Here is a 25,719-nt window from a genome sequence, read left to right on the forward strand (position 1 = left end):
ATTGAGTTCTGAATTAGGTGCCATGATGGTGGTGCATGTAGTGTTGCTGCCTCATAGCTCCAGGGTGCCTGCTTTGATCCTGAGCTCAGGTTACTGTCTGTGTGGGGTTTTGTATCATTCTCCCTATGTCTGGAGTTTTCTAGTTTCTTCCCAACTCCCAAAAACCTGCTTGGTAAATGACTTTGCAACTCTAAAAATAACTCGAAAAAGTATGAATGTGAGTTTGTGTATTTTGCCCTGTCATGCACTGGCGTCCAATCCAGGGTGTATTCCTGCCTCACACTCGGGATAGACTCTGGATCCACCATGACCCTGACCAGCTAAAGTGGATATTGAAGATGAATGAATGAATAAATTAATTCTGTATCATGATTACCTATTGATTTATTGATTACACAACTTGCCATTATCAGCACAGCTGAAGAATGAGGTCAAACATCAAGTATCGATTTCACCCTCATGCCCCACAGTGATGCAAACTCCATTAACTACAGAGTTAATCCCAAAAGAAGCCACATTTAATTTTGCTTTATTTCTGTCACCATTTATGCAAAACAAGTGATTAGGAATATCCCTAAAAAACAGGGTTACAACATTGGCTCTAATTGTGCACACAGACTTGCGATGGCAAATGCACATTGTGTACTTGTATTTTGGGACAGTTAAAGGAAGTATGCAAAAACAAGCTCTGAATGTCACTATGCATGACATTTTCAATGTTCAATCCATTAGAAACATTCTATCCAGATGACAGAAGGGACAGTTAAATGTTAGTGTACAAAGAAAGTTTAGTTAAAAATATGATTAGCTATGATGGGAATACAAGGACTAAAATGAAAAAATAAAAGCTACTTAATCCTTTCATGTCACAATCCAACAGTAGTGTTGCCTTTAACATCAGATAAAAAAAAAATTAAAAAATGAAATTTTTAATACAAGATTTAAGGTTTATTATAAATTCATTAAAACCATTAAAGGATTCCGATAGCCCTATATAGTGTTTTATTTTGAGATGCTTCAAATCCCCTAGCTGAATACACAATCTTTTAGACTGCAGTTGAACTTATTTAGGGACGATGTACAGACAGGGTTATAGGTATTAAAGGTGATTAGTTGGGCATAATCGTTTATCATGTAAAGAGGAGGTATAACTGTGCTCATAGGAAGCACTTGAGAAACACTGAAGCTATGCTAGCACTGTTATTCAGGTCTAATATTTTACAGTATAAAATGTAAGACAGTGACTGTAATACAACAAGTAGCCAGTGATAAGTACTGATTCATGTTAGGTGACAGACTCTACAGGGATAATTCTTGAAAGAACAGTACTCTCACATATTTAATTCTATCTTGTCTACATGGCCTGTTGTTCAGAAGGGTCAAGATAATTCAACAGAATTTTGTAGTGTATGCAGTGGGAGTTGTAGTGCTATTTGGCAAGACTTATTTCATTCCAACGATGACTTGTAAACAAACCACATGGGCTCTTAAAAGCAATTAATTACAGGACAACATTGCAACATGTTTAAAAAAAAAAAAAAAAAAAAAAAAAAATCTGCTGAAAGGCCATATTAATTTTAATCTCAGTATGGGTGTGTCTAAGGAAACATGGATTTGAGGTGATCGTGTCCCGTTCCTACATCTAGAGGTTATATTCAGTTGTGTGAGGATATAAACTTGTAGTCAAAAAAAAAAAAAAAAAAAAAAAAACAGAGGAAAATGGGAACAAGTGCACCATCTCATTCCTATCCCTCAAAATACAGCTGGGATTGTAGGCCTTGCTTGCTGTCTAGAGCAGAGAGCATTTTCTCTTCCTCTTCTTCACAGGGGGTGGGCAGAGAACAGCTCGAATCGCCTCGTCAAACACCGTCTTGAGGCCGCGCTGTGTCAGGGCCGAGCATTCCAGATATTTCACAGCTCCTGATGGATGAACAGCGAGATGTACAGTGATGTTATTACATGAAGTAAACTGTCAAAATACATGATGGCTATGATTTTAGACGAGTTAACGTATACTTAATAGGTGTCACATATTGATCTAGGATCAATAGATCTAGGTATCTAGGGATGTTACAGTGTCACAGTTAGTCAAAGGGTATGATTGGATATTTACCTCACCCCTGACTTTCAAAATACAGATTAAAATGCCTTTCCTTCTCTTATTTGTTTTGCTCACTGTGCCACTTTTCCAGCTTAAAATGACATGGTAAATACTGACGACATAAGAGATTTACAGAAATGTCATGAGCTGGGGTGATGTAATTATTACTGGAATAGCTCTGAATCTCCTGTCAGTAATTTTTTTTTTTTTTACTACCTGTGGATGTACCTGTCTGGAAAGACTATTTTACCTTCTATAAAATGGCCAGCAGAAACACACATACAAACACACACACACAGCATATAAATACACACCAGGAAGTACTCATTCTTTTCTACTGTCTGTCAGTGAAACCAAAACCAAGTTTAAAAAAAAAAAAAAAAAAAAAAAAAAAAAAAAAGGTTGGCCGAGTTTAAAAAGAACAATAAAATAAAGATGTTTAAAAGGACTTGTCAGAGAACAAGTCCTTTTAGCACAGTTAAAGCTTACATACGATATGGTCATGTGACCTACTAATGCTAAAGCACAACAAGCACTTATAATAAGGTCAAAATACTCAATTTGCATTAAAACAAGGTGTATGTAGTACACATGGAACTTTAAGAGTGATCATGCGTACATGACGAACACTCCCATCGCTGTGATTTACACATCGCCTATCCTGCGTGAATCGATCATAAATACTACAGCCATCCTCCAGCAACAATACTTCACAGATATATGCCTGGCAATCTTATCCTGCAGAAAGAAGAATAATTAGCTGACTCGGTTATTTTGTTTCCTTTTGGTTTTTGTTATGTATGCAAGGATGTGCAGACAGACTTTCATAACAAAGATTTCGTAATAAATTTTCACCAGCAGCTTGTGTTTTTAGACTTGATTATCATACCATACAAATGTACTATAACTAACAACCCTGTTCTAAAAAGTACGAGACACAGTAACCTGACACTGCACACATACCGATCTCTTTAGCCATGGCCAGGCCCTGAGGGTAGGTGATGGGAGTAAGCTTCTTCTCCTTCAGCTTCTCAATGGTGTCCTTGTCATCCCTCAGATCAAGCTTGGTTCCCACCAGGATGATTGGAGTGTTGGGGCAGTGATGTCTCACTTCTGGGTACCACTGTGGAGAATGAACATATCCATCAATAAGTTGGCTATGACCATTTACTGTGGATGCCTCAACATAATAATAATAATAATCATCTGGTCTCACCTTTGCACGAACATTTTCAAAAGAGGCAGGACTCACAAGGGAGAAGCAGATCAGAAACACATCCTAGATTTAAAAAAATAGGCATTGTAATAAGTTTTGTTATACAAGAGCACAAAGATCACTTTATTTGTTGTATTTTAAGGGACAAAATCATGTCCCATATAGAGACTGAAAATATTGAAAAGGTCTTACTGTCTGAGGGTAGGAGAGAGGACGGAGCCTGTCGTAATCTTCCTGTCCTGCTGTGTCCCATAAACCCAGATTGACTGGTTTGCCATCCACCATCACATTTGCGGAGTAATTATCAAATCTGTCAAGTAAAACAGCAGGGGGAAAAGGTCTTTACTGGAAAGCACCGACTTCTCTGAAATATGTACACCTGAGGCCACAATCAGTAATGTCATCATTCCCGGAAACGAAAACACTTTCTGCTGTACGACTAGACAACAATAGTACTGCATCAAATAACACATGCCTCATATATCTTTACAGTATCACATGATTACCCCATGATGAATGAATTATTATACACAAAATGACTGACATTAAGCTTAAACATACTGAGACATGGTATAGATTTAACAATTGTTTCCAACCATAAACACTGTTAACATCTTAAAACACATTTAACATGAGCGAAACTGCAGTATGTACTCACACTGTGGGGATGTACTCTCCGGGGAATGCATTGGTGGTGTAGCTGATCAGCAGGCATGTTTTACCAACAGCCCTGGAAGAGAGGAGAAGAAATAAAGACACAGTTACAATCTCAGATTTTTTTTTATCCATTTAGAAACAACTTAAGCTTTTATGAAATGGTGGTGGGGCTTTAGCAAATGGAGCTTTTCTTAAGGACCAAACACATTTGCATTAAATGAAATCAGATTAGGGAAAAAAATGGAATGAGTGATGCTGAATTCCACTTAACCAATATCGCACGAGCAACAGTGCGGTTAAACTGAACATCGGCGCGGCTGTGATTCAGCCGTAGCTAATTCATTATAACTGCATATGACTGCGAATATGATGTTGCTTTTATACAACAGTTCTACAAACAAGAAATGAATATTGATTAAGTACCATTTCAGACACAATATGGCCCTATGTTCTGTTTATTTTTGCGCCTCTAGCGGAAATAGAGCCCAAAGAAGCCACATTCGCTTTACAGCACATCGGCTCGCTAGCTCACATTCCTGTTAAAGGTGCTTGCAGTAAAACTCACTACTTCCTTTTCATCTGATGAGCTTTCATATTTTATGTTAAAAGTTATAATCCTGAAACGTATCGTTTGCCACGTCCACCGATGATGCCGTGAACACTACTATAGTAACCATTTCAAACTAGGAAGTGAAATGTTACGTGGCGAACACAAAAGGTGTGAAACACACAGTGAAACACCCCAGTGCGGTTATAGGAAACACAGGCCCTCTTGGAACACCGCTCGACCAATCAAATTAGTGGACCAGAACTAACTGCTGTGTAGCACTGTGACCTTCTGGCTCAGAAAAAGAAAAGTCGAAAAAAGATTTGGTTACATTGCTCCCTGAAAAAAAATACTTGACATATGCTCTGCTAGGTGGCATGGCTAGATTTCTGCTGTCAGATCAATCTCTGACTTTCCAAAGAATTCTGTGTTAAAAAGGCAGAAAAAAATTCAATGGAAAAAAATTCAGCTCTAGGATTCTGAATGATTAACATCTTGGAAAAGCCTGACTGTTGAGACTGTCGAGTTCACACCATCGTGTAGTGTTATTCAAGGCAAGCTGAGTAAACTGAAGCCATTTTCTCCCCTTCTTAGTCTGTTTTTTCAAGGAAGTTTCAGGATGGCAGTGTTAACTTCCATCAAAACTTTGTGATCCTTAACACTCGTGCACAAGACTACAATCAGTATTAACTTTATAACTTGTATATTTTTATGCAACACATGATAAAACATTGATTAAAAACTAGAATCTTCACCCAACATAAATACAATTGTATACGCTTTGAACACGGATGCTGTACATTAGCAGATCTTTTATTTTAGACTCATTGTACCCTTCCCTCACCACCTAATGACAGCAAAGTTGCCTTTATTATTTACATCGATCTAGTCATGATGATATTTTAATGAGAACAGGTATCCAAGCCAGTGTGGTTAGTGGTATCCCTCCAGGGATTAATAAAGGATCTATCATCTATAATCTCAGAAGAGATCATAATTTTAAATAAGTTTTTAAAACAGGTTAGCCAAACCATCCAAAACAAGAAGCACTTCTAAACTGTTCTGATGAACATTTATAGCCATGATAGCCTCAGATTCTTGTTCTTGGCTGACAGGAGTGGAAGCCAATGTGGTCTTCTGCTGTTGTAGCCCATCCACCTCAAGGTTCGATGATCTCTGCATGCTGAGATGCTTTTCTGCTCACCACGTTTGTAAAGAGTGATTGAGTTACTATATCCTTCCTGACATTACTCACAGGAATGAGAATCTCTGTGCACATCCTAAACATTTCAACATAAACATATTCAAGGTGTTTCAGGGTGGAGATTTCCTTTCATTAAAACCTTGGTTAACCTTTAAGTGTTCGGGAAGTTTGGGGAAAGCAGAGCTGGTCAGAGTTCAGTGTATAAAGTGCAGCTGTGTGCCAGCGACCTCCTCCACGGTGTGATCGCGGCGCGCGCGCGCTGGGTTTCCCCCGGGATGAACAGAGCCACGCCCACTTCTCGCTATCAAACTTACAGCAAATAACGCAAGTAGGAAAAACAATGACTTCCTCATAACCAAAATGCCGGCCAACGTGCCAAGAAAGAAAATGAATCGGGACCATCTTGGGTTTCGTCTGCAGTTACACAAAGCTTCCAGTCATACAAACTGTGGGTTAGTTTATTACAGGACAGGAAACACTGCGTCACTCCTCATCCCTGCGGTTTAAAGGTAACTGCTCGGCAGTGACGTCACTAACCTGCGTCCGTAAATAAATATTTTGGTGACGATTACTTTATCATTTTTATTATTACTATTTAAAATGATACTGTTGACTAAATTAAACCACAACTTTCATTTTAGCATCCTTTTAAGGACTACAGCTAGCTTCAAAAACAACTTTTTTTCTGGTTTCAGTATTAAAAACGCTCACGTCAGTCAAAGGTTATCGTCTTTTTAAAAAATATATATATATATCAGTAATATAATACGAGTGTGTGCGTGTGTGTGTATGTGTATGTGTGATACAGAAACAACAGTTTTGTGTTACCTTGGTGATTTTATTAATCCGAATAACCCCTACATACATCTAAGAACTGTTAGCTTAGCTCCGTCGCGGAGTTTTCCACACGGCCTCACGAGATTTTTTCCAAATTTTAACATAAAAGGTGTGCATAAAAGTATAAAAACTAAGAAAACTGCAGCTTACCCGTCTCCAACCACGACACACTTTATGGCCTGCATTGGTCCGCGATGTCTCCAGGCGTTTTCTCTCCCTTTGCGTGGCTTTACTAGCTAGCTTACTGGCTAATTACTTGTTAGCTCCCGAGCAACTCGCTAACAATTGGCCAGCCAATCCCAGCCTCTACAAGTTCCTCGAAATATCTACCGAAGTGTTAGTTAATAACGCGTTTAGTCGTTCAAAACCGCTAGCTATTAAATATTTCAAGTATACTTTTCACGTCCTTCGAACATTCCACCGTTGGGCGAACAGCAGACTCTACAGAGTAACTGAAAAGTTTGTAGCCACCACCCAACGGAACAAGCCTCATAAATGCACAAACCCGTTTCCGGTTTAGCGCCAGTTATTCAACAATAAAAGTCCTTCTTTATAAGCGCCCTATTGGAATGACACTTACAGACTTTTAATTTGTCTTCGGCTACATTTGTTCAACAGCTGTTTCGACTGATCAGATGCCAACTGCACAGCTTTTTGTTTGTTTGTTTGTTTGTAAGAAATTAGGCTAAACGTTTAAATGTAAACTTCATGTAAAGTAATATAAGGAATAAAAATCAAAGGGGCGTGCTATTAAAGGAAAATAATCCACAACAAATAATAGACCCTGAAGTGTTTTATTCCCCTTCATCCACTGACATTTTTAATGTTAACAAGTTTTAATTTATGAATAAGTCATACATCATGCCTTTTAACCATTAATAGTTACAAGTAATATTTTGGAATATTTGTGAGATAAGTTAATTCCTGTTATCACTTGCATCATAGCAGCTATAAACAACTGTTTCCTCACCGGCCTGTCTTTAAAAAGAGAAAAACTCAGTTTGTTGTGTTACTGAGAAAACACAAAACACAAAGCCCTCAGTCCTGAAGACTCTCCCATGGTGGAAAACTTACTGAGTGTTACAAAGCACTGACACCTGAGACTTCCATCACTGTTAAATAAACGTCTCCTTACAGAAACCTTCACCATGTCAAAATAAGTAACAACATTTTTTTAATCTGTTTGGTATTAGTCTTAGATTATATGGAGCTTCTGCCACACAAATCCCAGTGAAGTAGCCATTACTACAGAAACAATAATGTATTAGAATGAGCATATTAATATTAATAAATAAATAAATTAATCAACGTGATTTGAATTACAGCCAGACCTACTGTCAGAGAAACTCTTATAGAAAATCTTCTGACCAATCAGATTTGAGAATTCATCAGTGCTGTGGTATAATTAAGCATGATCACAGAATCAAGAGTGCTGTTGTAATGAATATCAAGACAGCTGGGATTCAGCTGTAGGCCGTACGTAATCACACGTAAACACAACTGTGAGTGTGATATTGCTTTTTATACAAGAGTTCTGTAAACAAGAAATTAATACAGAGTAACTGACATTTCAGACACAATATGGTTGAATATTTTGTTTATGTCAGCAAAATATAGTTCCTAAAGAAGCCACAGCTGAAGAGAGTGTTGCTATCATGGGCACAGGCTCACCCAATCTGGACAGCTGAAGACTGGAATAAGAGCAGGTGATTTATTTATTTTTTTTCTAATCTTCAACAGTCCAGTTTTGATGAGCCTGTGCTCCTGATAGCCTCATATTCTTGTTCTTGTCTGACAGGAGTGAAACCCGATATGGTCTTTTCAAGGTCTATGTTTTGTGCATGCTGAGATGCTTTTCTGTTCACCACGGTTGTAAAGAGTGATTATATGAGTTACTGTATCCTTCCTGGCAGCTCGAACCAATCTTGCCATTTTCCTCTGATCTCTCTTATTAACAAGTCATTTCCACCCACAGAACTGTCGCTCACTCAGTGTTTTTTTTTTTTTTTTTTTTTTTCACCATTGTGTGTAAACTCTAGAGACTGTTGTGTGTGAAAATCTCAGGAGATTTCTGAAATACTCCAACCAGCCCATCTGGCACCAGCAACCATGCCATGGTTAAAGTCACAGAGATCACACTTTTTCCCCATTCTGATGTTTGATGTGAACATTAACTGAAGCTCTTGACCTGTGTTTATGCATTGCCCTGCTGTGGCTGATTGGATAACTGCATAAATGAGCAGGTGTTCCTATTAAAGTGGACGGTGAGTATGTGTGTGTGTGTATGTATGTACGTATATATGTGTATATGTATTATTCAATATATATATATATATATATATATATATATATATATATATATATATATATATATATATATATATGTGTGTGTGTGTGTGTGTGTGTGTGTGTGTGTCTATGTGTGAAACATTCTGCTGTGGTAAACAGTATATCACTTTAGTAGCACAGGCTTCTGAGTTATGGTGTCGCGCATATCCAGCCTTTACGGTAACCGGAAGTGCGTCTCCCAGTATTTGCTCCGGGTCGAGCAGATCAGGGTAGAGTAGCACAGAGGGTGGAGTATGAGTTCACTAAGATACGGATAGTGTTTTGAGATTAAAGCGAGTGAGAAAGCATGCTCATGTAATCCAGGACACGGAGCCGGTGCGGGAGCTGGCGGATGTGGAGCAGCGCGCGCTGAACCGCGGCTTATGGCGGGACTCTCGTGCCTGGTGCTCCGCTTTTCGGGCTCCGCAGGTCGGACCTACGGCGTGTTTTCTAAAGGACTAACGAGGACTTTGTTGATCTTTTTTGATCTGGCGTGGCGTCTCCGCATCCGATTCCCGTATCTCTACCTCATCGCCTCCATGATGTTTAACGTGCGCTTACAGGTAAAAAAAAAAAAAAAAACAAAAGAAGAAGAAGAAGAAGTATAAGGGCTGAGACTGATTTTTATTCATTTAAATAATTGCATGCTTTTTTTTTTAAACACTGTGCAGCCGTGGATTGTGTGTGTGTGTGTGTGTGTGTGTTTTATGTAAATTAAGAGAACACGTCCCAGATCCTGCATTACAAGAAGATCTTTTATTTTTATTTCAGTCATATGTTATTATGAATATAATAACTTCCAGGAGCATATATGCATATGGGACAGGAATAGATCCATTTTCAGAAGGTTATAGGTTCAGATTCCTGGATTTCCAGAGAGCCACAGTTGGATCTTTAAGCCAAACCTTAAAGCCTATAAACCTATAAAGCCAAGGAGTCCCTTCACTCTAAGCGAAATTGCACAGGTGCCTCAGCACATATCTATTTTATAAACATTATTTGAATTCATTCATTCATTCATCTTCAGTAGCTGTTTTATCCTGGTCAAGGTCACGGTGGATCTGGAGCCCATCCCAGGACCGGCAGGAATACACCCTGGATGGGTCGTCAATCATCGCAGAGCATCATTCACACACGTTCACACAGTTTAGCATAGCCAATCCACCTACCAGCATCTTCTCTTAGACAATGACAGGAAACCCGAGAACCTGACGTGGGGAGAAACTGTGAAACACCACGTAAACAGTGGAGCATAAATTTGTGCTCAGAAACGAATTAGGGATCCTGGAGTTGTGAGGCAGCAATGCTACCCACTGCACCACCATCATGCCTTGACTATTTTAATGAGACAGTAATATTTTCTCTTGATTAGAGCCATAACACTTTCTATTCCTGAACGTTTCACCAGCAGAACACGTTAGGATGTAAGTTGACTTTATTTATAGACCTACTGGTTTTTAAGTTCTGATATTTGGCTTATTCAAGGGGCCACTCAGACAAGTTTAATAGCTATAAAAACTCAATAACTGTAATAATTTGATAATAATCTCCATAATAACTGTAATAATTTTCACAGTGGTGGGTCATGATTTCCGTTGCTATAACTAAATAAAGAAAGCATGCACTACATGAGTTATTCTTTGCCAAGCCCTGGGAGTCTCCAAACCCCACTTCGAGAACCACTGCCTTAAGCAAAGGCTCCTAACCTTCAACTGATGAGTTGTGCCTTACCTGTGAAGCACTTTTGTTTAAAACAAGAATCTGTCAAATGAATATATACTGTAAATATTCATTATAGCCCTGCTATTTCATATTGTAAATGAGTATATTCTCTCTCAATGCACATTGAGATTGACACATTGCAACATTATGTTGCACCACGTGCTTGAAATCACAGTATTTTGCCTGACTGTATTTATGTACATGATTCGGAGCACAAAATTAACTGAACTAAACAAACAAGGAAACAGAATATGAAGCAGGGACTTGACTTTTAACAAATCTCATACAATAGCTTTGCTATTTGCACATCTTCTTAAGAGGGACTTCAAAATTGACTTTAACACGTACGTGCTATAGCATTTCAGTTGCCTTATCCCTTTTGTTTTGTGCAGGTTCACATTGAGATACATTAATTCGCGATCTTCCGTTAACTGAAGTGTCATCATCTCTGGACCAGAAGGCTCATATGCTGCTGCTGCTGCTTCAGAAGTCAGCTGAGGCCAAAAGGATCCCCAGTACTGGAAGAACTATGGACACATACACAGAGGCAAAGCTGAAAACGTACCTACACTGTTTCCCCACAGGATAGTGTACAGAAGACGCTCTAGTAGCTCCACAAAAAAATGGGAGTCTTGTGGGATTTTACAGCCGGGCATCTCATACAGCGGCTCGCTGCTGACGGCCGTGGATTTGGAATGGAAATATTTGAGTATTTGAATATAATAGTGTGTTCTGTAACACAATAAAGTAAATGTTGGACATTTCAGGGAGATGTTACAACCTTGGCTCACTTGTAACAATCACAAAAGTGACCAGTTTTGGTTTAGGGAAATGTTTATTGCCTTTTTTTTTAATAGGTCCACTACAGCTCTGAGATGAGTTCGCCTCTTAATTATAGAGGCTTTATCACTGTTGCAAGATGCACACATACTCTCACATGCTCAGTTTGTAAAAGGTCAGGGGAGTTTTTGTTGATTTGGTTATGTAGCACTTGACTGATCTCGCACTTTCGCCGCATGCCACTGAATGTGCTGATTACAGACAGTAATGACTTCTTCTTGTTTACCACTTAGTTTATAATAGAGCCTCTCATGGGACATGGTTTTTAAATGTACATAAGGTAACATCAGATTTGTGGGTTGTTGTTTTGTTTTGGGTTTTTTTTCAGCACAAATGGCATTTTTCTTTTTTTGGGATTAGTTAAGCAAAATGTTATGGCCTATATCCTGCAGTAGCCTATAATTTACATTGAAACACACCTTCATAATTACCAAAGGATATTGGCACATTTTAAAACAAAGAGTCTACTTCGGATTTTGATACAAAAGCATGTCAAGAGGATAAGTTTTAATTGTGGATGCAGAAGATGATTCAGGCAATAGGGTGGCATGAAAAAAAACTTTAGTTACAGTCCCTATTCTACCGTTTTACCTCGTGTTGATGAGATGGACTGTTTTGGATGAGTAGTGCTCTGATGTTTATTAACTTTTTTTTTTTTCATTTATAATATTTTTAAAGAATGCCACAGAACAATAATCCCATCATTTTGTCTGATGGGTTCCACTAATTATTAGTTTTTATTTTCTGTAAATTGCAGTCTTGCCTCCTGCCTGCAAGTCAATTCAGCTGTTTTTAAACAACAGAAAATGGTACTTTAAAATGTCTTTAAATATGATATGGATTTTCTTGTTTGTCTTTTGTCAGTGCATTATTTTAAATGTGCAATTACTTTGAACAGCAAGCATAAGTAATGTAAAAATTAGAAAACAATAAAAGAATGAAGATCAAGCCTTTTTGTTTGTCTTTTTTTTTTTTTTTTTTTTAATTATACCACAGTGCTGTTCTGACTGGATTGACCAGGAATTTTGTTTCCTTTTGGTGTTGTTGTTGATCAGTTTTCTACCACAGCAGCTCTGACAGTAGTGCCAGCTGTAATTCAAATCACAAGTTTATATTAGTGCGTTTGTTCTAATACGTTATTGTGTCTGTAGTAACTTCTTCACAGGAAGTTGTACGGAAGACACTCCACATAATCAGACTTACAAAATTTAACAGATATGGTGAAGTTATGTGTGAGGAGATTCTCGCAGAATCTTCCCTTTTTTGTGTTTATTTAACATTTTTGGAAGGAGTCTCCAGTGTTAACTCTTTGTAACAGTCAGAGGTGAAGCTGTAACTTTAAGTTTTCTGACAGTAAAATGGTAAAAGTGGTCAAATGGTGAAGGAAGAACAGGTTCTAGCTCTTATGATAAAAGGGACTCATTTGGTTTTTCCCACATTAAATGAAACTCAATGGATTAAAAAAAAAGGTACATGAAGTAAATTTTGAAAAATTGTAATCATTATCTATTACTGTGGTATAAGAGAAATAAGACACTTTGGGACGTGCTGTTACCACTCTGGGACTCATCATAGCACCATGTCATTATTTTCCCATAACAAAACGCAGTCATGTATTATTCCCTACAGTATACAATGCATTTAGAAATGTAGTGGATATTCTCACAGACAGTTTAAGCAATGATCTAATTCAGAAAAGCAAAAATGGAGAAGAAGTCCAAGTCTGAAACTTAATTTGAATCCATAAATCCAGCCTATTTTTTATGACCTGTCCATAACTGTAAGCAACTAATGGTTTGTAATGAAAGGGCAAAAACTGTTCTAGTTTTTGGCCATAGAGGGGCAGTACATGCACACTATAATGGGGAACTACACAGCAAAGAACATTCAGCTGTAATAGTAAGTCAGGTGTGACCAGAGTCACACTGGTTTCCACACAAGGATAGACTTTTCAGACTGACAGATGCAGAGATTCAATTTTGCACTGCTTTAAAGAGAAATGCTTTCTTTTCAAAATTGTAAAATGCATTCCTTTAATCAATGTAACTGATTTGATCATTAAAATGTCTTCATGTTGCTAGTTTAAAGGCTTTGCTGTATCATTGATCTTAAAAAAGATGTAGGAAATATTTTGTCTGAGCCAAAAGTGTTTGTTGCACTCTTTTTAAGCATAATATTTATTTCACGAATTAAAAAAATACATGAATTTAAAAAAAAAAAAGAAAACTGTACATTTTATATGAGACACCACCTCAGAAATGACCGCAAGTCTGTCCCTGAGTCTAAATAAATAATTTAGTAAGTAAGTAAGCATTGAAAGAAAATATGAATGTGTACCGTTCGCCCCTGTGGAGCTTTCTGTTTATTTTCTCTCCCAGTGCTCCATCCAATGACGTCATAAAAAACATATCTAATGGCACGGTTCAATAATGTGTTTCCAAGGCAACTGCCTAAACCATTGTGCGTCAGCCCTCTCTGCATTAAAGCTACACATGTTTAATCTCCTGCACTGAGCACTTAGATTATGAGGTTTTGCAAATGAAAGTGCTTTAAAATGGCTAACAACAGAAAATGGTTGAAACAGAACAACGTCCTATGTATGCAGAAGACAGGTTATGTTTATTAGAGGAAATATTGCTGTCCAGTTGCTATATTAAGCATATTCATATACTGGCCATGGTCATAAAAGTGCGTAGTGGTGAGTTTATGTGTGTTCAGAGGTTTACATCAGGTGCATCCTGTGCACAAGGTCCTACACATACATAGCTGAGAGTGTAAGCGTATGGTGTCTGCTGTGAGTGTAGATGGGTGACAGTTGGTTTCTTTATGAAAAGGGAAGTCACACAAGAAGAAAAGCTTCCATTTAATGTAAAATTAACTGCAAGGATAAATAAACGCGCTTCAAATAATCATTCATTCATTCATTCATCTTCAGTAGCAGCGTTATCCTGGTCAGGGTCATGGTGGATCCGGAGCCTATCCCAGGAACACTGGAGGAAAGATGGGAATACACCCTGAACAGGATGCCAGTCCATCGCAGGACACCATGCACGTTCACACACATTCACAGCTAGGGTCAAATTAGAGTAGCCAATCCACCTAACTGCATGTTTTTTAGAGGTGGGACGGGACCAGAGAACTCAGAAGAAACCTAAATGGACAGGAACCCGAGCTCAGGATTAAACCAGGGACCCTGGTGCTGTTTTGTCATTATCTTTAACATAAATGACCATCCATTCATAATGTGTAGGATTAGTAGTGCTGAATGTAATCAAAGCTCATTAGACTAAACGCATCCACACAATGAAATACTTAATTTCAGATACAGTTCATGCAAATTCTAGAAAACTAGGTTTCTACAAATAAGTGCACTGGTAAGCAGAAGTCTATCTGAAACTTTATGTGCTTATTTGTATACACCTACTTTTCTAGTACTTGCATGAATGGTTTGTACTGGCTGTACAATTTCTTAATTTAGTAATTTAGTAAGTAAATAAACTACGTAATTGGCAAATTGGTTCCATAAATCGAATCATCTAAAGTGCATCCTCATGTGGCATCCTAATGCTAGGCTGGACCGCCTCAGCTGAACACGGTCCTATTTGAATATTTCTACCAGTACTTTCGAAAGGAACAACATCTCTGGTGAATGTCTGCTGGAGATCATAGCCAAAATGCAGAAGGGAATTCAGAACCTCAGTATTTGCTCAGGATAGAAAATTTTATACTGACACCTATTTAAACTATAATCTCAAGCATTATGAGGAAAAAGGAGAAGATCAGAATGGTACATCAATATCATGGTATGTTTTCCAAAATTGCAATGAAAGCACCAGTAATCTAAAGTCACATGAACTATAGGCACTGTTTTTGGTCCAGACAAAAATGGTCTGCTCATCCGCTTTGTGTCAAAGCAGAAGCGACTGCTCTGTCCATTCAGTCTGTTAATGCAAAGAACATGTTGGGGAGGTAAGTGATAGGCATGGACACAGAGGATGCCGGATGCACTGTGCTTCCTTTGGCCCTGCCTTGCCCCTTTCCGCCAGCTCCAACCCTCCACCACAGGATACCACTTTTTCCTCTCTCTTCCCCCAGCCTGGAGGGCTACATGTCAGTTTTATGTGCTCAAATTAATGCTAAAACTAAGAGTTTTGTATTTACAAGCTAGAATTACTATTGCAATTAACTTCTCACTGCACTTCATTTTTGAACCGTGCTGTTTTTGACAGCAATATAGAATTTTCCTTTTGTTTGTCTGTCTGAGTGTCTGGATGCGATTCTCTTTCTCTCTCTCTCTCTCTCTCTCTCTCTCTCTTTCTCTCTCTCTTTCTCTCTAGAAGATTAACAGAAGTGAAAGGTGTCCGTAAACTTTTGACAGACAGCAAGGATAGCTTTGCCAGCTTGTTAAGAGGCACACACGTCTCCCTTGTTTTTTTAAAGGTATAAACTGAACAAATGTACTTAACCACAACCACAATGTGGTGTGTCTCATGGCAAATGAGGGTGTGCTATATTTGACCTGGTTGAATCTCAAGCTTTTGGCCTTGGGGAGGGGAAAGGGGGGTCATCTGACTGGGGCGACTGGAGCATATGCGTGGTACGGGGATGCTCCAGTTACTCATTCAGGCTGCGAGAAGTCGGTCAGCATGTCCATCTTCTCTGTCTGCCTCCATAATCAGACAGACACATGCTGCCCCAGAGGTGCCAGCCCTTGGCATGCTGCTAAGTGCATTCTGGCAAAGCCATGTGATACATTTCACGCATATACACATTAACTCTCAATTTGGTGATGGCAGCAAAGGATGAGGTGCATTGTGGAGGGAATTTCATTGTGTAGCACTGTACTGTACAACATTAGACTTTGCTATTTAGCTTTTGTCCTTAGGAATAATGGTAGCTATTGTGTGTGACCTCTTGCTAGTGATTTGTTATGCCTGAGGAAGACTAATGACAATTCTACCATTGTGTGAGCAGTTTATCCAAGGGGCCTAAATTCTAAGGAACCGTGGATGCTTCTACACTTCTATTCCTCGCATTAATAATGTAATATTAGCTTGATAATTTTGCATTGTTTCCCTCGAACTGGATAATAAGCCTTAGGATCTGGAAAGGAGCATAAAGTGTTAATTTTGTGTTGTTGTTTTTTTTTTCATTTAGATGATTACCATAATCCATTTGCATTTTCATAGCAAATACATTGTTTTAGGATAGATCAAGACAGAGAGAGGAAATGAGAAAGAAATATAGTGCAGATTTCAGAGGAAATATAGTGCAGATTTCATTCAATGCAACTAGTGCACTCTTACACATAGGTGAATCAAAAACCCTAAAGTGTTCAGAATGTCCTTCTGAATATTCTGAGGTTCGCCCTTAAAGGTTCTTTGCAGAATCTTGCTATAATGTTTTCCCTATAATAGAGAGTTCCAATTAAAACCCCTTCCAGAAGTGACAAACCCTTTTCCAGCCCATTACTGAGAGAAACAGACACAACAGAAATGACATTTTGGACATAGTTAAAGCAATGATATACTTGCACTGACTTTTTCTTTAGATGACCTTGCCGTTTTTGTTGAAAGCATCCACACCCAAGGAATGTGGGGGAAAAAAGGGAAAACTAAGAAAACAGAGAGATTCCTGGAGTGGGCCAGACATCTGCTTTCTGAGCAGGAAATACTCCCCCAAACTGGAGCCACCCCCGAATTCCCAAACTCTCCCTCTCTCTTTATAACTCCCACTCTGCCAATGGACATATTTGCTAACTCTAGGAAAGAGCTTCCAGGTTTCTTTCAGACATTTTTCTGACATGATCTGGCAGAAACTCGGAGTCGGAAAGCTTTGGAACTTTTGATTCAATCTACAGTCTTGGTTCAGGACCTTCTTTGGTTTTGTGATAAACAATTAAAAATCCACCAGAAATCCAACATTACTATTCCCATAACAGGGTTGTTATGGAGAGGACAGACTGTCTGGCAAAAAAAAGATTTAAATATATTTGTCTGTCCTTTGTATCTGAATTCACTTGCCATAAAAACAAAAGTAAAATAGATTACTCATGCTCAAACTGATCATCATCAACATCTGAAATGATGTAATGGCACATTTTTTGTGCGTGTCCTAAATCTAATCAGAAACAAAGATAAGCTACATTAAATCATCCAATTCTGTCCTGAACTGAAAGGGACCTAGGCACCCCTTTCACCCACAACCAACCCCCCAACCCCTTCATCTGAAAAGCTGGAATGCTATAATTGAATCCTTGTGTGCAAGAATCTGCAGGCAGTAGTATTAATGCAACTCACTACCATCACCCTCTGTTCTTTATGATTATGAGAGGAATATAGTCCTGGTGCCGATTCTTTATCTTATTTTCCACACGTCTATTATATGTGACCTCAATATTCAAATTTCCAAGCAGGCAAAAAGCTTACTTGGCGTCAGTGGTTCAGACTTCAGATTAAAGAGTCAGTTTTGGTGGTTCAGTTCCAGGACAGAGGAGTCTATGTGTGAACTATCTGTTAAGTTTAGTGCACTCAAGTGACCCAGACTATTATTTATAAGAATAATAATAATGGTGCTGTATAAACAGCATATTAAGCAGTGTTTAAACTGATCCAGATCTTGCTGTTGGTTTATGTGAATGGAAAGTCTAATCTTTGTGATATCCATTTAACTATTAAATGTGATGAACTGCACTGACAAGCAACCAGTAGAAAGCTAGCTACACTAAAACCCCTGATCACACACACACACACACACACACACACCTCATTAAGGTCCCTGACTTTTATTGCTGCAGAGCATTAATGTATTTGTTTGTGTTATATTAGAGTAAGAATAGTAGACTTCGCGTATCTAAATAGGTAAAATATAGATAGTTTCTAAAACGTTGTTTGAACTATATCTGAAACTGCCTCAGTCTAGTGAATGTGAATGTGTTTAGTGGAATGAGATTTAATTACATTTCACACCACTAATCCCACACTTTCCCATAGCTGATTGTAATATCATTTATCATGTGCTGTGCATATAACTATAATTCACAAAATATTAATGCTTCAATTTGTTCATTCAAAGCCAATATAATTATGTTTTACTTTATATGAGCAATGACTATGTACAAGTTGAGCTGACTTTTCAGCAGTCCTGTAGATTTTTTCAATCATGTCTTAAGATTTAGGTAGCCTAGATCAGGGCCTCTCAGGCTTTTTACAGTCAGGGACCCCTTTAACTGTAAAAAGAATTTCGTAGACCCCCTCACAGCAGATTTATTTTATGAACATAATCAAACAATTTAAATGTTAGGCAAAATGTTTAAATATGTACAATACTTTGTTGGATATACTGTATATTGAAGCCATTGAGTCACAAAAGGAACATGCATAACTCACAGTCATGCAAACATAATGGATCATACGCAACAACACAAGCATGAACACCACAGTCATAATACCTATACTGTCATAACTGTTCAGTTTGTTCAACATATCCACCAGCAATCTCTTCATGCAATGTAGAGATGTAGATATTGATACCTGCTGGGGATCTTTGCCATGATGCACCTCCATTAGTGCCCTATTGGCCAGCTGCAGTGTCATCAGCCAGGGGAGCACAGCAAAAAGCTGGCCTTCTCCACCTCCTATGCCATCTCTCTTCCTGCTTTCTGCATCTTGGTTCCCAAACCCCTATGTTCCTAAGAGGAGCTGATGAAGCCTGGACATCTGACCTCCACTGGATCCCTGCAGCCAGCCACCCAGCACTCAGCAGCCAGCTCTGAATACTTAGCCCTCTTTCTCTCATAAGCGGCTTCCACTTCCTCCTCCTATGGGATAGTCAGCTCAATGAAGAACACTGTTTTGGCTGAAGTGGACCTCACTACTATGTCAGGCTTGGAGTGATGTTGGGGTGATCTCTTGGGGGAACTGGAGTTGGCTGCCCAGATCAACCTTCATCTCCCACTCTTTTCCAGGGGTGAAGAGTCATGTCAGGGCTCTTGGTTTGGTACTTTCAGCTCTCCCACCTTTCTTGATGAACTAGCTTTCTGGTGTCTGTAAAGCCCCTCTGTTCACCTCCTGCTTGCTGAATTCCAACACTTCTGATAGTTTCCTCAGGACCTGGTTGTGTCATCACCTGTATCACACTTAGCATGGTCTTGCAGCCTGTAACAATGTGTTAGAGAAATACATTACAACAAATTCAACTATTCTCTGTGCTGAACCACTGGGGAGGTTGGGGGACAAGGTTGGGAATCGTAAGAGTGGTGTCCTTGAGACACAGCTTTGTTCTTACTCCACTCTTCCTCCACATTTGCCACGTCTTCCATGACCAACTCCTTTCTCTGTTTTCTGTTGGCTTTGGAACAGAGCTGCAGAGCTTCTCCCCAACCCAGCCTGGCATGTTCTGCCTGGACCCTGGTGATGACTATTGATGAAGACTGTTGATTGCCCGGTCCGCTTCCGGTCCGCTTCCGGTCCGCTTCCGGTCCGCTTCCGGTCCGCTTCCAGTCCGCTTCCAGTCCGGTTCCAGTCCGGTTCCAGTCCGGTTCCAGTCCGGTTCCAGTCCGGTTCCAGTCCGGGGCAGTCGTGGCCTAATGGATAGAGAGTCAGACTTGCAACCTGAAGGTGAACCTGAAGGTCATTGGTTCGAGTCTCAGGTCCAGCAGGGATTGTAGGTGGGGGAAGTGAATGACCAGCGCTCTCTTCCACCCTCAATAACACGACTGAGGTGAGACCCTTGAGCAAGGCACAGAACCCCCAATTGCGCCGCAGCAAAAAAGGCTGCCCACTGCTCCAGGTGTGTGTGTTCACTACTGTGTGTGTGCGCACTTGGATGGGTTAAATGCAGAGCGCAAATTCTGAGTATGGGTCACCATGCTTGGTTACACTTCACTTCACTTCACTTCCTCTTGGGCCTTCCACTTATGGCTGGTGCTCACCTGGGCATCAACCCACTTAACTAGTGGACCCTCTCAGCTCCAGGACCAGTCAGGCTTTTTTAATTTTTTTTGCAGGTACCCTAGGCTGATGGGTTTTAGTGGAAGTTCCTCCTAAAGAGGCCTATTTTTAGAGGCATCTCAGTAGTCACTTTCGGATGTAAGAGTTTTTCACTTTTTTCATCCATCCTGCTTGCTGTTGTTGCAGGGATTTTGTACATTTTCAGCGGCCACATGAGTCGATGGTAAAGCCTGTACTAGTAGCTCCACACTCTGTACTTCCCTAATACTAAGTACAAGTTTGCTTTGGTTGATTCTCACCAGGTTGCCTGGGTGTTGCTCCAGTACCACTTTTCATCTGGTACCATCTGGATGGGATTTTGACAGCACCTGTGAAGAAGATTGTCTTGCCGCTTCTGAGTTGCCCTTAGGGACATGTTCACTATGTTTACATTTCCTCCTTTTTTTAACAATCTTTCTTTGTTTTTTTCCCTTCTCCTGTATGTTCAATTTGTACCTTTTTTCAGTTTATGTTTATGTCAGCATGTTCTGTAGGTGGGGCTTAGCTCATCACTTTGAACTAATCCAAACAAAGCCTCAGTGGGCCCTTTTCACACTGCCTAGTTCTCTGAAAGAGTGGTGGTGAGTTTAAAGTTTAACAGTACCACACAGTTGATTTAAAATTTAACTTTAACAGTACCACATGGTTGATAAGTTAAGTAAATCACAATTTAACATTTTTTAATAATCAGTAATCCATTCATCCATTTTCCATACCGCTTATCCTACACAGGGTCACAGGGTAGCCTGGAGCCTATCCCAGGGGACTCAGGACACAAGGCGGGAGACATCCTGGAAGGGGTGCCAACCCATCGCAGGGCACAAACGCACACACACTATGGACATTTTAGAGATGCCAATCACATGTCTTTGGACTGGGGGAGGAAGCCGGTGTACCCGGAGGAAACCCCGGAAGCACGGGGAGAACATGCAAGCTCCACGCACACAGGGCAGGGGTGGGATATGAACCCCCAGTCCCAGATGTGTGAGGCAACAGCGATAACCACTAAACCACTGTGCCTCCCTAATCAGTAATCAACCTGTAAATTTTCTTCAGTCCAACCAGTTCAGTTTGGATCTATTTCTTTTTCATAAGAGGTTATTTGGGGTAAATGGCTCAACGTCTGCTAACTCCACCTTGCACTGTCATAATAATGAAATGACTGATACCCACACAGCAGTAATGCTGGCCTACAACACGATGAGTCACGTGAGCGCCGGTTTGTAAGCGGCCAAAAGGGCGGGACAGAGTGTGATGACGTACCGAGGGCAGCTGTAATGTAGTAATTCATTTTCCTCACCCGTATTCCTACAAATCCCATCTTTCACACTGCGATTGGCTAGAAGCTCACACGCGCACGCAGCCCTCCGATTCTGATTGGCCCAGTTGATTCGGTGTATGAACCACTAGCGAGTCGTAGCACAGGAGGCGAGATTTACCTTAAAACCGGTGTGAAATAAGCACTTTCAGCGAAGCCGTGAAAACCAGATGTCAGTGTCGGTGGGCAGGAAGGAGAGGGAGCATCACTCCACCGAATGATTTAAAAGCAGCACCAGTGAAAAAGTGGACCAAGAGGTTTTTCATCCATTCACACCGGACAGGAAGAAGACTGTCTCGCGAGCACACTGAACACTCATTTTTGGTCCGAGTCTCACACGAGACCAGACGTGTGTGTGTGTGTGTGTGTGTGTGTGTGTGTGCTTGTGTGTGTGTGTGCGGGTGATGCGAGTCGCCTGTAAATGCAGCCTTCAACGTAAAAAGCGACACTGCAACAGCCATCTGGCTCGGAACGTTGTATTTATCCGTTTTTTGCTATCTCACCGTCTCATTTAGCAGCAAGCATGGATGATGATAATCAAGGTACGACTCTTTTCTGATTTCCATTTTTTTCTGCTAGTCATCTGATTGAACATACATACATGTGTGTGTGTGTGTGTGTGTGTGTGTGTATAGCTCTTACTGACTGACCCATGTACTGTTAGATTAGATTAGATGAGATTAGATTAGAATTAAAAGTGTACATTACTGGGTTATACCAGTGGTTCTGGATCTTCTGCATTGTGGTTCTGCAGCTCCACATGTAATGCTTTCTCAAGGCCAGGTAAGACTGAAGGATATTAAGCCAGTGTTAGTAAGTTTTGATGGACTGCTGCTTCTGTATCACAGGGATGGAAAGCTGACCTGAGATCAGTTTGACTGATGGACATTTTGACATTTGCACTGTGAACCTAATCCCTGTTTTATCTCCTGATCCAAGGCCGGTGATGATGTGATGGGCTTCACTGGCATCATTGGTATACATGCCATATACATACATTGGTTTCTCGGTGATTATTTAGATAGTTAACTATTCTAGCTTTGGTGGAAACTTTTAAGAAAGTGAACCCCGCTGATGTAGGGTTCTACACTAAACCTTTAAGGAGTTCTTCTAGAGAGAGAAACTGAACACCCCTAGATGCCAGCTGGACCAGCTGTTTCTAAGACAGCAGTCCAGGTGAAGATCATGAACTACCTTTAATTTAGAAACAGCTGATTTAACCCACATTGACTAGAAGTAGTCATTAATCACCATCCTCTATCACTGTATCTCTTACTTTTCTGCATTTCTCTCAAAGTTAATAGATGCTGTAGATTCACTATTCACATATGAGTCAGGAATTATTCTCTCCTTCTTTGTCTTTCTTCTCATTTTTCCATAGGCTTATAATTTTTTATATTTAATTGGAAAATATCAACAGTACTATGCCTATTATTATAAGCAAATATGATACATTTTGCCCAGTGCATTGTATTATGCATGAAAATGATATTATGTTTGAATAGCTACGAGTGGTCATACTAATGTAGGTTATGGAAATAAATCAAGAATCATTAAAATGGAAAAAGGATTGTTTTGAAATCACACCCTGGCTCAAAATCATATAGAATTGAAAAGTGTATCGAGATTCCTCCATCTAATACCAAGTAATACCAAGAGTACTGGTAGTATCCTGAGCCTCTTTCCAGTGAAAATGTGCAAAAATGGATATCTAGAAATATACACTCACTGACAACTTTATTAGGAGCACGTGTACACCTGAACACATCAACAACGCCTGGTCTTTTTCCAATCTTCACCTGTGAAGTTTGAGTGAGCCTGTGCCCACTGTAGCCTCAGATTCCTGTTCTGGACTGACAGGAGTGGAACCCGATGTGGTCTTATGCTGTTGTAGCCCGTGCTCCTCAAGGTTCGGCATGTTATGCATTCTGATATGCTTTTCTGTTTACCACGGTTGTAAATAGTGATTATTTGAGTTACTGTAGACTTTCTGTCAGCTCAATCCAGTCTGCTCATTGTTCTTTGACCTCTCTCATCAACAAGGAATTTCCCCCCACACAGCTCCAGCTTACTGGATGTTTTTTTGCTTTTCCTCAGTACTCCGTGTAAATTCTCGAGACTGTTCTGTGTGAAAATCTCAGGAGATCAGCAATTTCTGAAATACTCAAACCAGCCCATCTGGCACCAAAAACCACGCTACGGTCAAAGTCACTGAGATCACACATCTTTCCCATATTCTAATATGTGATGTGAACATTACCTGAAGCTATTTTCATGTATCGACTTGATTTTATGCATTGCCCTGCCATGTGAATGGTTGGTTAGATAATTGCCTGAATGAGCAGGTGTACTGGTGTTACTAATAAACTGGTCAGTGAGTGTATGTGAAATAAAGATATAGAGACTGTCCGGTCTGGGTTTGAGTCCTGGTTAATTACAGAAATAAACTATATCACTTACAATACGTTTTCCCGTTCATGTCTGAGTGCATGCATGTTTGAGGGTGTGTATGTGTAGATGGAGGAAGGAGCAGTAGTTCTTATACAGCACATCAATATTACCTCCTGCAGCATTTTAATTTTCACATTCTGTTTGATAAGAAATCACACAGTATTAAGCACACAATTATATTTTCATTATTCTTATATTAGGATAGTTTTTGAAAAAAAAAGAAGAAAGTATTGATATTTCATTTTTGATCCACCCATTGCTAATTCCTACACCTTGTATAGAATGTGTGTAGAATGTGAATGAGCACAAATCTTCATGATATAGAGGCATGCTGTCCGGACGAGGTTGTGTATTTTTGTTCTAGTCTAGTAAGCACAGCGGTCTCACTGTATCATGTAGAGGCTCTTCTGTTTAAGTTACTGAAATGTCAGAGCCTGCATGTGTACGGTCAAACCTGACAAAACCCACACAGTGAATATTCAGGGGAAGTTGTTTTGTCAGGTTGCAACAAATTTTGTAGTTATCTGATTTCTTCTCTAAAAATATTTTGATAATTTTGATCATTTATTGGATCTATCATTGCGCAGCCCCTGGACTCAGACACATGTGCGTCAGATCACTCGATACCATTGACTGGGGTTCATCCAAAGTTCTAGGCTTTCCCATTTAGAACTTAAGAACAGCCTGGCCTTGGGTTTATTGAGCCTGTACTGGGAGGCCAGTGTGGGTATAATGCTAGCTGTCTGGGATTGATATAGCAGGCAGACTAGATTAGACCCCCCAGTGGAGGAAGAGACGCTCCCTTGCTGCGAAACACTAATCAGTGTCGTCACCCACTGTGGGAGCTCGTCTACTGTATACCTGCGACTCGGTCAGATTTAAACGATATCACAACTCTCTCTGATTTTTTTTAGTTCTATAGATACATTTCATTTGGTTCTACAGATGGTGGTCGTTTTGTGTGTGGAACTACAAGTCAGCTAGAACTTGTCTGCTGAGTATCGGTGTTGATCAAAGTTATGATGCTGCATTTGCAATACGGGTGAGGTAACTTGTGTTCGGTTAACCTCAGGCATGTTCCTGTGGTTCTCCCCTGTTTGGATGGTTGCAAACCGCGAGCGTTAATGTAAAAACTTGTTGGTGGACTTCCAGGGGAAAAACGTGACTGTGGTCTATGACTTCATGCAGGGCATAGAGTACCAAAAGGGCTTTCTTGAAGGAATGTTTTTAAGCATAAAATACTCCTTCCATCACTCCCAGGAATGCTAGTGTCGATTCGTCCTTTTACTAAGATTCTACTTAAAATTTTGTTGCTTGGCAGTGCTCTTATTGTGCAGCTCTGCAATGCTGAGTCAATTACTTTTGCATTCTTCTTCAAGGACTCATACAATTAAACCGCTTGATTGTCACAGTCTGTTGGTGTCTACGATTTAGCTTCCCATCACATTATTTGTTAAGGTTCTGTCTTAGTTACTGGAAAGTTGTAAGTTCCAGACAGCCACTTAGTC

At 39.8% G+C, this 25,719-nt stretch overlaps 3 protein-coding genes across 3 annotated transcripts in view; 2 read left to right on the forward strand and 1 right to left on the reverse strand.

Moving 5' to 3' along the window:
- Positions 1-513: 513 nt before the first annotated feature.
- Positions 514-7,047, reverse strand: rac1b (Rac family small GTPase 1b). Its single transcript, XM_026916674.3, has 6 exons — positions 6,713-7,047; positions 3,976-4,047; positions 3,510-3,627; positions 3,318-3,380; positions 3,065-3,224; positions 514-1,920 (listed from the first exon to the last, which is right to left on the reverse strand). The coding sequence occupies exons 1-6, from the start codon at positions 6,745-6,747 to the stop codon at positions 1,790-1,792; spliced, it is 579 nt and encodes a 192-aa protein (XP_026772475.1). The 5' UTR covers positions 6,748-7,047; the 3' UTR covers positions 514-1,789.
- A 2,029-nt stretch (positions 7,048-9,076) lies between these two features.
- Positions 9,077-12,400, forward strand: LOC117598752 (small integral membrane protein 10-like protein 2A). Its single transcript, XM_034309689.2, has 2 exons — positions 9,077-9,453; positions 11,005-12,400. The coding sequence occupies exons 1-2, from the start codon at positions 9,274-9,276 to the stop codon at positions 11,023-11,025; spliced, it is 201 nt and encodes a 66-aa protein (XP_034165580.1). The 5' UTR covers positions 9,077-9,273; the 3' UTR covers positions 11,026-12,400.
- A 9,439-nt stretch (positions 12,401-21,839) lies between these two features.
- Positions 21,840-25,719, forward strand: part of cyth3b (cytohesin 3b) — a 35,640-nt gene continuing 31,760 nt past the window's right edge. The window contains exon 1 of the mRNA XM_026916122.3: positions 21,840-22,302. Within this exon, the coding sequence (XP_026771923.1) occupies positions 22,284-22,302 (19 nt within the window). The 5' untranslated portion in view covers positions 21,840-22,283. The remainder of the gene's footprint in view (positions 22,303-25,719) is intronic.

This window comes from Pangasianodon hypophthalmus, chromosome 13 (assembly GCF_027358585.1).
Source record: "Pangasianodon hypophthalmus isolate fPanHyp1 chromosome 13, fPanHyp1.pri, whole genome shotgun sequence".
Classification (NCBI taxonomy): Eukaryota; Metazoa; Chordata; class Actinopteri; order Siluriformes; family Pangasiidae; genus Pangasianodon; species Pangasianodon hypophthalmus.

Excerpts from the sequence above, each read along its gene's own strand:
- rac1b (XM_026916674.3), bottom strand. The coding sequence starts at position 6,747 with ATGCAGGCCATAAAGTGTGTCGTGGTTGGAGACGG. Across the intron at positions 3,381-3,509 it reads CTCTCTCCTACCCTCAGACA|GATGTGTTTCTGATCTGCTT; the intron begins GTAAGACCTTTT and ends TTTTAAATCTAG. Across the intron at positions 3,225-3,317 it reads TTGAAAATGTTCGTGCAAAG|TGGTACCCAGAAGTGAGACA; the intron begins GTGAGACCAGAT and ends CATTCTCCACAG.
- LOC117598752 (XM_034309689.2), top strand. The coding sequence starts at position 9,274 with ATGGCGGGACTCTCGTGCCTGGTGCTCCGCTTTTCGGGCTCCGCAGGT. Across the intron at positions 9,454-11,004 it reads TGTTTAACGTGCGCTTACAG|GTTCACATTGAGATACATTA; the intron begins GTAAAAAAAAAA and ends TGTTTTGTGCAG.